The sequence below is a fragment of the Hyperolius riggenbachi genome, chromosome 9, assembly GCF_040937935.1.
Source record: "Hyperolius riggenbachi isolate aHypRig1 chromosome 9, aHypRig1.pri, whole genome shotgun sequence".
In the NCBI taxonomy this organism is placed as follows: domain Eukaryota; kingdom Metazoa; phylum Chordata; class Amphibia; order Anura; family Hyperoliidae; genus Hyperolius; species Hyperolius riggenbachi.
In genome coordinates this window covers 12,717,642-12,734,403 of record NC_090654.1, presented here as the reverse complement: position 1 = coordinate 12,734,403, position 16,762 = coordinate 12,717,642, and the positions used below count along the sequence as shown (strand labels likewise).

Here is a 16,762-nt window from a genome sequence, read left to right as displayed (position 1 = left end):
ACGGGAAATCCGATCGAATTTTTCAGTCGAATGAAAAAAAAGCTTTCAATTTTTTCGGGAGATCCGATCGTTTTTATCGAATTACTGTAAAATTGGATCATTTTATTGTATCGTGTGTGGCCACCTTAAAACTGGCAATTACAAGCCAGGATTGCATCAGGGAGAGGCAGAAACAGCACAGAGGGGCCCAGGAGAACATAATGAATAGAATGGTATGCTTTTTGCTGTAAGAATTTTAGAGTACAGATTCACTTTAAGTTCACACCTATATGTAGAGATGGCCCGAACTGTTCGCAGCGAACAGGCCATGGGGAATGACCTCGGGGTAATTTCCGCATTCATCATATTACGCATTACTGCGCAGACGCTTTCCCGGTGGCCGCGCATCCTTGATTGCATGTCTGCAGCCGGGAGCGCTCTGCGTGACGTTGTGCGCATGCGCAGAGGGCTCGCGGCTGCAGGCGCATGATCAAGGACGCGTGGCAGCCAGGAAAGTGATTGCACAGTGATGCGTAACATAACGAATGCGGAAATGACCCTGAGATCATTCCCCATGGCCTGTTCGCTGCGAACACTTCGCGACATCACTACCTATATGAAGGTTACCATCCACTTTTTTTGCATATACTAGAATATTTCTGTCTTCCTTAGTTCAGACTGGGCCTCCCACGGACCTCAAGGTAGAGGACAGGTTAGACCGCGGATACATCCTGAAATGGAGCCAGCCAGTGGTTACACTCACCACCCTTCAGTTTACCTACCAGTTGTGTTTTTGGAAGCAGGTACTGTACTAATATCATTTGCTTTCTGTGATATTTGGAAAACTTTTTACATTTAATTCTTTGTATTTATACACCAGTGACATCTTGTCCTATGATATTATTATTATGTATTTATATAGCACTGACATCTTCTGAAGCACATTACAGAGTACATAGTCATGTCACTGACTGTCCTCAGAGGAGCTCACACTCTAATCCTACCATAGTCATAGTGTAATGTCCTACCATATTATTATTATGTATTCACATAGCACTGACCTCTTCTGCAGCACATTACAGAGTACATAGTCATGTCACTGACTGTCCTCAGAGGGGCTCACACTCTAATCCTACCATAGTCATAGTCTAATGTCCTACCATATTATTATTATGTATTTATATAGCACTGACATCTCCTGCAGCACATTACAGAGTACATAGTCATGTCACTGACTGTCCTCAGAGGAGCTCACAATCTAATCCTACCATAGTCACAGTCTAATGTCCTACCATAATATTATTATTACATATTTATAGCACTGACAGCAGCACTTTACAGAGTAGAAGAAACCCATACAAACATGGGTATAACATACAAACTCCTTCCAGATAGCATCCTGATTCCTGGCCCAGATTTAAATCTGGAACCTTAGCACTGTAAAACAAGAATTCTATACACTATGTCACCTTCCTGTCCCTCAATGTTTTGTCATGTATTTTTTGCCTTTTGATAGTTCTTATACTTTCATGAACACCTGTATCCTGGCAGTGAACTGCTTTCAGTATGCCTGTGTATATTTGTAGGCGGAGCCAGAATGTCCCTCTCACTCATTGGTCAATGTCTCCGGGAATTTGCTCCAGTATTACTTTCCTGTGTCCACTCTGGAGGGTTCCTCTAATTACACGGTCAAGGTGCGCGCAAAACCTGACAAAACGCCTGCCTATAATGCGCAATGGAGTTCTTGGAGCCAGAGCTACTCTTGGAAGACACACCCGGGTAACTAATGCCTGTTACTGTCAGTTTATACAGTTCCTTCACAGCTTACGAGATAAGTGTTCACCTCATATAATATTACTCTCGTTTCTTGCTCCTCTAAAATCAAAGTGCATTGCTGAAAAATCTGTATGAATGTCTTGAGTAGTTGGTGGGACAGATTTATCAAAGCATCACGGTTTTTGTTCTTAAACAGTTCTCACCAGCAGGGGGAACCGTTCTGCATGATAATAAGAAATTTCTTAAATCTTACTTAATAGCGACAGTTTAGCGTGAATTTCTAGAACTGCACTACAGGTAAGATAAGTGCAAATCCTTCCTTAAACTGCCACAGATTAAGAAGTGCTTGATAACACTTCTACAGATTGTGCAGTGCAGGCTAGGTTGGATTTGTGAAGTGCTCCTCCCCCTGCTGAATCCTATGAAGCTGTTCTGTGCTTAACCCTTCCAGTGCTGGGCATTGATCCTCTCTCCTAGTCTCCTGCATTCCTCAGAGTCTCCTCCTTTGATTTTGTCTCAGACACTTTTGATAAATGTCCCCTAGTGTGTGTAAGAGATGAGAAAGATAAGGAGGAAACAAAATGTGATAATGCAAATTCATGAGCGTTATTTTTTTTTTAGCTCTAATACATTTATAATGATATATTTATTTACATTACATATTTATTTACAGTTAACCTAAAATAATTTACAGTAATTTATATATTTATGCTATTATAACTTCTCTTTTCTCTATCAATACAGTGGATGTATTGGTTACCTCAGCAACAGCAATTCCCCTCACACACTGCACTGCCTGAGAGACCTTCCTAGCTCCTCCTATTATACAACTGAAGGAATCTGCACTATTTAGTGATTTCTTAGGATGTCTGAGACAGTTCTGCACAGATTTCTAAAAACCTACCAATTTGTTGTCTCAGACACCCTTGGTTAATGTCCCCCTGTAATTCTGGTTACAGCCGACTACTGGGACAAAGTGTGACTCAACCTCTTAGGCCTCAGCCACATCCAGGCACTTTTAGGCGTCTTTTTGTGCCCTCTGATCGCCGGTAAATGTGAGTAATCCTATGGGATTTCTGCCGCTTGCAAACACCGGCAATTGCTTTATGAGTCTCATTCACTGGACGAGAATTGCAATCACGTTTTTTGATTCCGAGGGTGAATGGGGTCTTATTCCTCTGGAGGTGGTTTGCGTGGCATTGAGTGTTGGGTATCTCATAGTTTTGTTTAGAGCCTGGACAAGGTCCTCCATCACCCAAGGCTGAGACACCAAAGTGCGCCCCTCCGTCCTCCATCCCTCCCACCTCAGCCATCACACACTGATTGCTATTAGATTAGCAGGCGCCCAGGGCCCCCAACACCTTATTCTCTAGTTATCTGGCTTGCAGTCATTGCCATGTATCCCCTTTTCTTATTTATCTCTGCTTCAAACACAATAGGGGAATGATAGCTGAGTGAGTTGTGTGCCCTCTCCTACACTGCGCCCTGAGGCTGGAGCCTCTCTCGCCTCTGCCTGGCCCTGCCCCCCTGCTACACTGCGCCCTGAGACTGGAGCCTCTCTCACCTGTGCCTCGCACTGTGCCCCCTCCTACACTGCGCCCTGAGGCTGGAGCCTCTCTCGCCTCTGCCTTGCCCTGTGCCCCCTCCTACACTGCACCCTGAGGCTGGAGCCTCTCTCGCCTCGGCCCAGCCCTGATTTTGTTTTGTTTTTTTAACCCAAGTACCTTGCATTGGGGATAAGCAAAATCATGGCAGGCAGTTTAAAAAAAATTCTTTTTTTTTAATTTCCAGTTGAATGGTGAAACTCTAGCAAAACCGTCTTGAGGGATTGGTTCCCAATGCCTGTGGATGAAAGGCTTAATTTGCTTCATTTTCTACTTCAAACTCTGCTGATAAAGACAATGGGACACTTAAGGCCCGTTCACACGCTAGATGGGTGTTGGCGGCAATTGGGACCCGATCCCTGGGGGATGTCGCTGGGCTGAGAATGTACAAATGTGTAGTTGGCCTGCAGGCTGACAACATGTTCTGTTGCAATGCGGGGGGAGGGGCCGACAGAGTGGCAGAGGTGTGACATCAGCGGTGGGAAGGGCAAGCATTAAGAACTAAGCACGGTCAAGTTGATGCACCCCGCAGATCGCTGGCTGGGTGGCTGTTGGCGGCTGATGTACACACCCTGGATTATTGGCAGAGGCGGTCATTATCAGCCGAATTTAATCTAGTGAGTGTACTATGTCCAAATTTCGATTTCCATCAAAGTGTTGGTAAAACTACAATTATAATTGACAGATGTAACATTTTATCGGGGCCCTCACATTAGTGAAAATGATTGCTGATTTGTCGCTGTCAGATCGCCATCGGTTATTGAAAACAGGTAAAACTTGAAAAAAATAGAATATCGTGCAAAAGTCCATTTATTTCAATACCGTATATACTCGCATATAAGCCGATCAGTGTATAAGCTGAGGTACCCACTTTTCCCTTAGAAACCAGGAAAAAGTGAGTGACTCGCAAATAAGCCCCCTCCCCAGTATAGCCCTCTCCACAGCAGCCTGATGTGCCCCCAGTACAAGTCAGCCCCGCTCCCCATAGCCAGATCTTCCCCAAAGATGATACAGCTGTGTCTCAAGAAGCCACTAGATGGCATCATAGATATGAGACACAGTAATTGCCACACAGGAAGAATCCCTGATCATTGCACCGCTGCCACATTGCTTGCACGCTCCGCTCCACAAGCCGGAGGACACAGGTAGTGTTGAGCAGCGCACTCTGCACACCATGCTGCAGGGGATGGAGGGCATGGACACAGCAGGGAGCCAGCTGGCAAGAGCAGGACCACTAGTGCACAATCCTTACACTCCTCTGCCAGTAACAAAACCTGCTGCACCATCCGTTCTGCTCCACTGACTCGCATATAAGCCGAGGGGGTAACTTTTCAGCACATTTTTTGTGCTGAAAAAATTAGGCTTATACGCGAGTATATAAGGTAATTCAAACTAAAAGGTGAAATTAATGTATGAAAAGGCCACATTACATGCAACGCAAAATATTTCAAGCCTTTATTTGTTTTAATTTTGATGATTACGGCTTACAGCTTCTGACAAGAATCCCCAAAATCTCAGACCATTAAACTATTGTGAAAATGTTCAATATTCTCGGCTCAAAGTGTCAGACTCTAATCAGCCAATTCATCCAAAACAGCTGAAAAGGGTTCCTATTTCACATATTAGTTTCACCCTTTAAGTTGAATTACTGAAATAAATCGGCTTTTGCACAGTATTCTAATTTTTCGAGTTTCACCTGTATTTCGTGCATTTATTAATCTCAAGAAATAAATCCAAGAAAGAAAAATGATTTAGTATTTTGGTCTTTTGCAGTTCTGGCTGCAGAACCGATATACCTCAGCATCTCCATCCCTACGTGCCTGGTGCTTTCACTGCTCATTGTGCTCGGATTCTGGTATGGCTGGAGGTGAGTTTTCTTCATTGTCGTAATAAAGGGTGAGATAAGGGCGGAGTTATTAGGGTGCTTTCCTATTATCTACAGGAAATAAATGTGCCCATAGGTGAGAATTACAGGACCAGGAGGCTGACTACTTACGAAGGCCGAATTTATGGATAGGCCACAAAGGCCCGTGTCTAAGGAGGCTACAGCAAAGGGGGCACCTAGGCATGACATAGGGGTTGCTATACATAAAAGAGAAGGCTGAAAATGGGGAGCAACCAGGGCCGGGCCGAGGCATAGGCTGGAGAGGCTCTAGCCTCAGGGCGCAGTGTAGGAGGGGGCACACAATTCATTCAGCTGTCATTCCTAATTGCGTTTGAAGCAGAAAGAAATAAGAAAAGGGGATACATAGCAGTGACTGCAAGCCAGATAACTAGATATTAAGGTGTTGGGGAGGTTGTGGGCCCTGTGGCACATCTTAGTCTAATAGCAATCAGTGTGTGACGGCTGGGGTGGGAGGGATGGAGGGGCGCACTTTGGTGTCTCAGCCTTGGGTGCTGGAGGACCTTGTCCCGCCTCTGGGAGCAACACATGAAAATAGGTGATTTCCAAAGGAGTAGTACATGAGAGGGGCTGTAGTACATGGATGATAGACATAGGAAAGGGGGCTGCGCATGGAAGAGTAGCCCCAATATATTTTGCCTCGGGGCGGAAAAAGTATAAATCCAACCCTGCTGCTAAAACTAAAGTATGGAAATCTGTTGAGCAAGCTACAAAGCAGCACTCGGGGCTCTTACATACGGACAGCTGACAGGCGGTGCATTCACCGCCTGTCTGCTACTCTTCTGCACCAACCTGGCACTTGGTAGTGCCTAATTACTATTGTGAAATCATAATGCAAAATTCCAGGAAAAATTGTATTTAATGTCATCCTTAATTGTAATCAGGAATCGTAATTTTGCATTTGTAATATTGCATTATTTTTTATTGTGTAATTTTCGTATCATGTTGTGCCTAGTTTTGTGGTTAATAGCAAAGCACCACATGCCTGCTATCATCACCAAAATTGCTACATATGTGAAGGAGAATAGTGGGTAGAAAAATAATATTTCAAAAAGTAAGAAGTAAAACTCGTAGTTTTTGAGAAAACTGATTTTAAAAATGCAAAGGAAAAATGTTTTTTACACTCAAAAAAAAAATTACCATTTTTCCTTTGCATTTAATACAAAAAAAGCAGTAGGCCCCAGGTAAATCTAACTTGGGAACTCAGTGTCACTTTAAGTTCACTTTAACAATTTGGGAACTCCCCTTAAGGACCAGGCGATTTTGGCTGGGTCAGGCAGCCGGATCCTCACTTTTGGTAGCTGGGCATGATGTCCCCCCTGTATCCAGATGTCCCCACTGGAGCCAGCAGCATTTACTCACCTCCCAGGCTCCAGCGTGGACCCCTCCACGCTGGCCGACATCCCCGCTTGCTTTGACGCTAAGTTGCAAGTCGCGGCTTGATGATGTCATCAACCCGGGTCCTGGCACTTACGTCAGAGCGAGCAGGGATGCCGGCCAGAGCGGAGGGGAGCGGCGATCGCAGGGGGAAGGGCAGGAAGATGAGTGGATCCTCTTCTTTCCCCTCTTACTGCCGCATCAGTAACAGGGATCACTATGATCTGCCGGCGATCGTAGTGATCACGTGATCAGCAGTCCTACACGATGGCTTCTGATCACTGAGGGGGGATGTCAGCTGTCATATGACAGCTTAATCTCCCCTCTCCGGTGCGCTCGATTGTGTTGGGATCGGAAACTGCGGGTGGCGTAAATCCTATTATCCTACGCCGCATCAGCCTAGAGCAGCCACAATTATGGCGTAGGATTTACTTGCGTCGGCCCGCAAAAGGTTAAAGTGTGCCACAGCAAAATGTAAAATAAAATTTACATTTTTCCTTTGAAATTTTTAAATTGATTTTCTGAAAGACTACAAGGTTTTTTTTTTTGTTTTTGTTTTTAAAGACCTTGAGAAACTGCGGTTCCTGATTACAGATATGAACTAAATTGATTAAAAAAAATTTTCCCCCAAATTTCCCATTATGATTTTGCATCGTAATTGCGAATTCAAATGCAAAATTATGATTATGTGAAATTTAAGCGCATTACTACATGACGTTTATCATGTCTAGCTGTGATTAAGCGTTAAATAATAATTTAACCTTCCAGATGACCTGTGCTTCTTTCCCAGGTTATATAGAAAAATGGAGGACAATTTACCACAGGCCAAAAAAAGCAAACTACTCAGCAGCCTCTCCACGGTGAGTAATGGGTGGTTATCAGGGTGGGGTTAGACTACCCTCCAGGCAAAGTGGGTACAGACTATGACTCTGCTGTAAGTGGGGCACCCATCCCCCAATTCCCTCCCCACATCTCTGATAAGCCAAGCAACTTTTTGAATTTCACTTTTTGAATTTCATGTGAAGTAAATGTATTTTTGTATGTGGGCAGTGGCAAACATATTCTACCATTTACTGTCCACTTCCTATGCTATAAATTGAAATATCACTGTAAAGGTGGCCACATACAAAGATAGATAGATAGATAGATAGATAGATAGATAGATAGATAGACAGTAAAACCTTGGATTGAGAGTAACTTGGTTTAAGAGCACTTGTGTAAAGAATCGCTCCTCTTGTCCGCAGTATGGTCTGAGGCGGCAACAGAGGTAGAGTCAGCTGTCACTTAGGCAGGGGTTTATGTAATAAATATAAAGTGATGGGTGCTGGCCCTGCCTGGGTTTGAACCCTGGTCTCTCGCTTCACTGGTGGTGCTCTTCAGGGGCGTAGCTAGGGGTGGGCGGGGTAGGACAAGTGCCCCCGGGCGCTGGGTCTCTAGGGGCGCCCAGCTGTGACCTGTGTTTTTTTTTTTTTTATTTACCTGGTTACTACCACTGGGGACACCTATAGACCTGGTTACCTATACTGGGGGCACCTATTTTGGGGAAACTGCTGCCAGATTAACTGTATTTTTGGGGAACCGCTGCTGCCAGATTAAGTGTATTTTGGGGAACAGCTGCCAGATTATATGTATGTTGGGGGAACCACTGCTGCCAGATTGTGTCTATTTTGGGGCAACCATTGTCAAATATCTGTATTTTGGAGGAACCTCTGCCAAATTACATGTATTTTTGGTGAAATGCTGTCAGATTACATGTATTTTGGGGGGAAACACTATGGCAGAGCTCAAACTTCCCTGCCAGACCTTTTACACCACTGCTAAGGTCATGTATATTTGGCCCCACCCATTACCATGCCGACGCCCCTTTTTTGACCTTACAGGGCGCATTAATAGTCTTTGTCCCCGGGCGCTGGAAACCCTAGCTACGCCTCTGGTGCTCTTGACCACTATGCTGTGGCTGACACCCAGTCAGGAGGGTTTTTTGGTCAATACTGCTGTATTGCCACCTGTGTCAGCTGATCTCGCTGTCAGCTGATTAATTCCTGCGTGTGATTGGCTGTTGTGTGCATGTGGCCGGCCACTGATTGGATGCTGTCAGTATTTAAGCCTTGCTGGGACACTTGCATCTTGCCTGTGATAGCTTCTTGTTCGTTTGCTGTGTACTCTGTTTACCAGCTCTTGTTATTGGATTATCTGAATTTCGAATTACAGATTAGAGTTTATTCTCACATTTCTAGTGAACCTTTATTTTGTCTTTGCAGGGATTCTGGAGGCTGAACGTTTACCCCTTACTACTACAGAATAATTATGAAGAGGAGCAGCCCTCCATATGTGTCTTGATTGGGTAAGGAACAAAAAGTTTACATTTGTGATTCAAATAGGCAATTGTATCTTCTTTTTTAATACATTTTTTTAACAACAAGCATCACCATTGAGAGATAAACATTGTATAATATTGACAGCAGCAACGTCTCCATTTACAGGACAGCTTGAAGCCCTGGGGCAAAAGTAACTTGGGGCCTTCCCCCATGAAGGTCAGCCCCCCCCCGACCCCCCAGGTGGCCTCCCACGACTGTTCCACATGGCCACACATGTTCGGTAGTTCAGCTACTTTGAAATCTCTCACCTGTCCCAGGAGACCTCTGTCTTCTGCCCAGCTGGCTGTGTCTTTTCCATCCGCCGGAGACGGGACAGAGCCGCCACCAGAACAGGTGAGATACTTCAAGGCAGCTGAACTACCAAACATGCAGGGCCGCTGGGGGAAGCAACCTGGAGGATCCGGTGACATAAGGGCCCCTGGATCGGTCAGACCATGGGGAATTGCCCCCTATGCCTCAATGGCAGCGCCGGCCCTGTCCACTTAGATACTTCAGGCACATACTTTTAACACACTGATGTATTAGTCTTTAGTTTCCCAAGTGTACCTGTTTGCTGCTTTTTACAATACCACGAGGTGTACTTAAAGGATCCACCATCAGCACTGCCATTTCTGAGGGGCTATAATAAAATTCAGAAAACCTTCTCCATGTTGAAAATATTTCTTTTTTGTTTTCATTTCTTTGTGGGCTAGAGTTAGTATCTCTTCATTATTAAATAATAACCATAATTCTTCTTTCATTTTCCCTAAGGATGGCGTGGTAGTAGGATAGATCCATCTATTAAAAATAACCTTTCTAGCTGCCATTAGCACTATACGTACCAGTTTTGTTAGTTTAAGGTAGCCACACACCATACAATTTTTTTAAATATCTTTTCAATTCAAGAATTTCAATCAGTTCCGAGTGATTGTAACATTTCAAAAATCTGACCAATGTACCACACACCTATGTTCAATTTTCCCCCAATTATGTAAGAAAGGAGTGAAAACGTTGAAAAAAAATTGCTTGTATATTAAACACACCAAGTAATTGGCAATCTACTGTACACCATTTAATTTTCATAAAAATTGATCAGAAAAATCCAGCACCCCCGATCTTTTTTTCTCGAATAAAAACTGGAAATTTGATCAGAATTCTTGAGTGAATGAAAAAAAAGCTTTTGACTTTTCGGGACAAGCGTATGGTGGCTACCTTTATACTTAGACTATCTTTACCATCAGGCTCGCAATAATTAAATAGTAGCATTAATGTATCCCTCCCAAGTTCCCTCATCCCGCTTGCACATTCTCCATACATTCTGCACGTTCTGCATACCTTTTCCCAAAACACCATCATAACAGGCCACTCCCACACAGTGGTAATGACTAGCACTGGGAAGTTGGGTTGTGTACTGGTTAAGGACTCTACCTCAGGCACAGGACACCTGGGTTCAAATCTCGTTTCTTCCTGTTCAGTAAGCCAGCACCTATTCAGTAGGAGACCTTGGGCAAGACTCTCTAACACTTCTACTGCCTATAGACCGTGTCCTAGTGGCAGATACACTATTTTGAGAATTAAAAAGTTTATTAAAAAATAGCAGACTGGACAACACATTTTGCGGTCCCAAGATCAGTTCTTCAGGTCAATATACCAGTGCCTCTCTGTGGAGCAACAGAGATAAGAGCACCTCCTCAGTCTTGTTTCGCTGTCCCAAGACTGCTTCTGCAAGTCAATATACAAGTGCCCCTTCGTGGAGTAGCAGACATAAGAGCACCTCTTTAGTCTCGTTTTGCTGTCCGAAGACCACTTCTGCAGGTCAAAATACAAGTGCCTCTTTGTGGAAGGGCAGATAAACGTTCTCCAGAATGTGCTTTCCACAAAAAGTGTAGCCATTGTTTTGCCAATTATCCAAATAAAAATCCATATATAGATCTAGTGTCATCCTTTGAGGTAAGTAACCTCTAACCTCTTCTTTTTACATTTTAGTTGCTTTTAACTTAACCTCGGTGCCTCTTTCCCCATTATACAGTGCATCAACCTACCAAGTGATCTCCCAAGCATCTCCCAAGCATCTACCCATCACCACGTGGCCCTTGTCCAAGTTCCTTACACTTGCTCTTTTTTTTTCTGCTTCCAACACACTGTATTCAAAGACTTATATACCCGCATACATGTAAAAAAGGGAAAGGCACATGAAAAAAAGGGAGTAGGGGTTTGCTGGTAGTAGACTATTGCTAAAATAAGTGATATTCTACTACTGAATTCTGATAGTAAAATATTGGTAATTTTTACACATATTTAACTATGGCTAAACCTAACCCTACCCCTACCCCTGATCCTAACCCTACCCCTGACCCTAAGACACCCCTGGTGGTGCCTAACACTAACACACCTACTGGTGGTGCTTAACCCTTAGACCCCCTACCCTCCCTGCTTGGTGCCTAACCCTATGACCCACCTGGTGGTGCCTAACCATGAGATCCCCCTAGTGGTGCCTAACCCTAAGACTCCCCCTAGTGGTGCCTAACCCTAAGACCATCCCTGGTGGTACCTAACCCTAAGACTCCCCCTAGTGGTGCCTAACCCTAAGACCATCCCTGGTGGTACCTAACCCTACCCACCCCTGGTGGCATCTAACCCTAAACCTTACCTCCCCCCTCTACCGAAAAGCTGTGATGTACAGCGGAAGCTGTGCACCCACATTTCCTTTCTTTGCCGCTGATCATGGCTTGTATAATAGGCACCTATGGCAGCGCGTTTTTTTCTGATAGTGCTCCTGCACCCTTTTTCCCTGCTTTGTATAGATCGTACCCCTTCACAGGTGCCATTGTAAACATAATCAATAGTATTCACTTCACCTGTCAGTGGTTCTATCATTGTGGCTGATCGATGAATGTTATGATGATAAAAGAGTTTTTGTTTTAACCTCCCTGGCGGAAAGCCCGAGCTCAGCTCGGGCCATGCCGCACAGGAGGATTTTTCAGGCCCTGCTGGGCCGATTTGCAATTTTTTTTTTATTACATGCAGCTAGCACTTTGCTAGCTGCGTGCACTACCTGATCGCCGCCGTTCTGCGCCGATTCGCCACTACCCGCAGCGCATTGCCGCCCCCCCCCCCCCCCAGACCCCATGCGCAGCCTGGTCAATCCGTGCCATGGCGGCGGGGGAAGCCCTAATGGAAATCCCTTTTAGAACGGGATTTCCTGATGGCCTGATCGCCTGAGGCGATCGGAGGGGGTGGGGGGATGCCGCAGCTCAGCGGCTGTCATGTAGCTAGCGCTAGGCTAGCTACATGATTTAAAAAAAAAAAAATTAATTGACCTCCAGGGAGGTTAATGGACCACTCCAGCAAACAAAAAAAGTAAGCAGTTAAATTCTGACTGAGCCGACAGGTTTTAGACTAGCCTACCACCTCATGGGGGATTCTCAGAGTTTTTTTTTGTTTTCAGAAGGATTTCCTGAATGGCATTTTAACTGCCAAAACAGTAAGATACCAGCCAGCCTCCCTTCTCACTTGCACACTATTTTGGCAGTAAAGCTGGGTACACATGTTGAGATTTCCATCGATCGATTATTTCCGACATGTTCGATCGGGTTTCGATCGATACAGCCGTCGATTTTGCATGTTAAGTTTGTAAAATCGACGGCTGTATCGATCGAAACCCGATCAAACATTTCGGAAATAATCAAATCGATCCTGCGGATCGAGCAGGAAATCGCAACGTGTGTACCCAGCATTAGACTTAGCAACTGCGATTCGAGAAAGGCTATTGAAATCAAAGAAAGCCCCGAGAATCCCCCATGAGGAGATGGGCTAGTCCAAAACCTGTTGGTTCTATCAGATTTCAACTGCTTTCTTTTTTTCATTGTTCCTTGTTATATAGAAGCATATACCTATCACTAGAGAGAGTGCATGTTACCAGCCGGTGTCAAATTACTGAGCCTGTTGCTATGCTGAAGCCCTGATCAATAAGCAGTGACAACAGACCTTGTTGTGTCAGCGATCCATGTATGATCAGAAGGCACTATTACTTATTAAACATGTTTAAAATTTAACTGGAGCGGAGCCTGAAATCTCTAGCCGGGTGCAGAGGCTGAATACTAATGTATGGCGGCTGCCGCAGCAGAGAGATGTCAGCGATAAAACGCCACCGCTCTCGCCCGCCATCAGCATCGCTCAGAATAGCTTCTGGTGCGGCTGCTATATTTTAATTGGTAGGTTCCGACCGTCTGAAGATGATTGCCGGAAAGGGGCATTTCCCCGAGTTGAAGGAAGGTCGTGGTTTAATAACTGCTCTTTTTACGGAAGATGGAGATTTTTCAGCGCTGGTATTTTTAGAGCGATAGAAAATCAAAGAGGAACTAGATTTCATAAAATGTATTTCACTTTGTCACTTAAACTGCTCAGAAAAAAAATAAAAACGGACTAACTCAGTGGCAATGCCAGATGGCTTACTCATAATAGTGCATTGAACAGGCTTTTAAAAGCTGCGAATATTACATGGCTCAATCAGTCTCTATTGATTAAAGGGGATCTGAAGTGAAAATAAACTTATGATATAATATGAATTGTATTGTAATATGTAATTGTATTGTATTGCAGTCACAGTGTAGCTAAGAAATACAACATTAGTAGCAAAGAAAAAAAGTCTCATATTGTTTCCAGTACAGGAAGAGTAAAAAGACATCGGAAGTGAGAAGAATATGGAGGCTGCCATATTTATTTTCTTTTAATTAATACCAGTTCCCTGGCAGCCCTGCTGATCTATTTGGCTGCAGTAGTGTCTGAATCACACCAGAAACAAGCATGCAGCTAATCTTGTCAGATCTGACAATGTCAGAAACACCTGATCTGCTGCATGCTTGTTCAGGGGCTATGGATAAAAGTATTAGAGGCAGAGGATCAGCAGAGTAGTCAGGTAACTGGTATTGCTTAAAGGGAGATAAATATGGCAGCTTCCATAGCCCTCTTGCTACAGTTGTCCTTTCACTTCAGTTGTTATCTATGCAAAAGAGCTTCTCTGAGCTCTCTGACCCAACTTTGGTTGCTGTTTTCTGGAGCAATTATACATCAAAAAAACAGCCAGAGACAGATTTAGATAAGATTTTTACTGCAGGAAAGTGTAAATGGTGATTATTTCTGCTTTGGTTTAATTGCAAATATAACAGAATGATGCAATGCAGTGGCATAGCTAGGAAGCTGTGGGCCCCGGTGCAAGTTTTACATTGGGGCCCCCCAAGCACTCTATACATAACAATTAATACGGCGCTCCAAAACCTACCAAGGACAACTACAGTGTCAGAGGTGCAATAAGGGGGCGGGGAACAGTTTGTTAATGATTACCACTATTCAAAGTATCTATAGAAGTGATTATTATGAGCACAGGACCAATAGAGAGCTAATACTGTGGTTGAGGGTGGGCCCCACGGGGCCCCTCTGGCCCAAGGGCCCCGATGCGGTCGCAACCTCTGCAACCCCTATTGCTACACCACTGATTTAATGTTGTATAAAAAAGCTATATACGGTAACTGAAAATAAAATTATGAGTAGAAAGGGTATGGGAAGGTTTAAACAGTCTATCACACTGATCAGAGACTAACTGTAGTTACAGTGCTGTCCACAAAGAGTTAATCACTCTCTAGAAGAAAAAGGAGGTGGGTGGTGCAGCTAATGGCTCTGTGTTAGGGGGTGAGGGGAGAATGACTCTCTGCTGGCAGCAATGTACTACAGGAGCCAGCTAGAAGTTGACCAGCTCGGTATTTTAAATATGTGCAATGGAGGAAGAGAGGGGATGTGTAAAAAGCTTCTGTGCGTTGGTAACTAATGCATTAAAAATGGGGTGTTGACATACAGCTTAGATGCATTGGAGCAGGGCTGTCCAAGTGGTGGCTCATGGGCCGGATGTGGCCCCCGGGCCGCACTCACTTGACCAGACTATTTTTTTGGTCAGGCCCTTCTCCTTGTTTGTGCTTGGCTCCGCCCTCTGAAGCCCGGACATTGATGCTCTGCCCCTCCAGCCAAAAAATCCCATACTAGACACATCCCCTGACCATGACGTTGGACAGCACTGAATTAGAGGATGGTCTGAAACCCGTAGACAAAACATGGTACATAAATAACCAGTTAATGGTTTTGCTACAGTATATCTACGCCTACTGAGACTTCATCTTAGCTCCAGGGGTGTAGATATACGTACCTCCCACACGCTACCGCACGTGTTCACATCACTGCCCATTAGTAGACTCAGTGGCGGACACAGGCAGCAGTGGGCCCCTGTGCAAAATATCAATTGTGGGCCCCCCTGACCAAAAATGGGTGCAGCTATAACCTGCTGCGCGCGAAGGGCGTGGACAGAACCTGCGGCGCGTAGCGCCGCGGCAAAAAAATGGGCGTGGCAATGACCGGATAAGGGCGGAGCTAACTGTAATTTAAAGTGATCCCGGGGTGAGAGTGATATGGAGGCTGCCATATTTATTTCCTTTTAAACAATACTAGTTGCCTGGCGGCCCTGCTGATCTATTTGGCTGCAGTAATAAACTGAATTACACCAGCAACAAGCATGCAGCTTAATCTTCTCAGTTCTGACAATATTGTCAGAAACCCCTGACCTGCTGCATGCTTGTTCAGGGTCTACGGTTGAAAGAATAAGAGGCAGAGGACCAGAACGGCAACCAGGCAACTGGTATTGCTTAAAAGGAGAGAAATATGGCAGCCTCAATATTATTCTCACCTCAGGTTACCTTGAAAAGTGCAACGCAAAGACAGTGGGCCCAAGTTTTGGTGACCCTTTCCCCAGAAAATTCACATAATTGTGCAGGTTTTCTCAAGAAAATACACATAATGTGAGCAGATTTGCCCAGAAAATACATTCAATCATGTCGGCAGATTTGCCCAGAAAATACGTGCAATGATGTCGGCAGATATGCCCAGAAAATACGTGCAATGATGTCGGCAGATATGCCCAGAAAATACGTGCAATCATGTCGGCAGATATGCCCAGAAAATACGTGCAATCATGTCGGCAGATATGCCCAGAAAATACGTGCAATCATGTCGGCAGATATGCCCAGAAAATACGTGCAATCATGTCGGCAGATATGCCCAGAAAATACGTGCAATCATGTCGGCAGATATGCCCAGAAAATACGTGCAATCATGTCGGCAGATATGCCCAGAAAATACGTGCAATCATGTCGGCAGATATGCCCAGAAAATACGTGCAATCATGTCGGCAGATATGCCCAGAAAATACGTGCAATCATGTCGGCAGATATGCCCAGAAAATACGTGCAATCATGTCGGCAGATATGCCCAGAAAATACCTGCAATCATGTCGGCAGATATGCCCAGAAAATACGTGCAATCATGTCGGCAGATTTGCCCAGAAAACACATGCAATCATGTAGCAAATTTGCCCAGAACATACATGCAATCATGTGGCAGACCTGCCCAGAACATACACGCAATCATGTGGCAGACCTGCCCAGAACATACACGCAATCATGTGGCAGACCTGCCCAGAACATACACCTGCTAAAATAAATAATAAAAAAAAAACATTTACTCACCTGCAGCAGCAGACCTCCTGTCCCAGCCTCCATCCGGCGCGCAGCTCCCATGGGTGGTTGGGTGGATAGGTAGCCTGGTGGGTAGGTAGGCAGCCGGGTGGGTAGGTAGGTAGCCCTTAGCCGGGTGGGTAAGTAGCCTGGTGGGTGGCTGGGTAGCCGGGTGGGTAGCCTGGTGGGTGGCTGGGTAGGCGGGTGGGT

At 44.9% G+C, this 16,762-nt stretch overlaps 1 protein-coding gene across 1 annotated transcript in view; it reads left to right on the top strand.

The window, feature by feature from the left end:
* CSF2RB (colony stimulating factor 2 receptor subunit beta) overlaps positions 1-16,762 on the top strand; it is a 46,965-nt gene that overhangs the window by 27,129 nt on the left and 3,074 nt on the right. Inside the window, exons 9-13 of the mRNA XM_068255030.1 lie at positions 652-782; positions 1,566-1,758; positions 5,133-5,226; positions 7,430-7,499; positions 8,901-8,983. Coding sequence (XP_068111131.1) covers positions 652-782; positions 1,566-1,758; positions 5,133-5,226; positions 7,430-7,499; positions 8,901-8,983 — 571 coding nt within the window. The remainder of the gene's footprint in view (positions 1-651; positions 783-1,565; positions 1,759-5,132; positions 5,227-7,429; positions 7,500-8,900; positions 8,984-16,762) is intronic.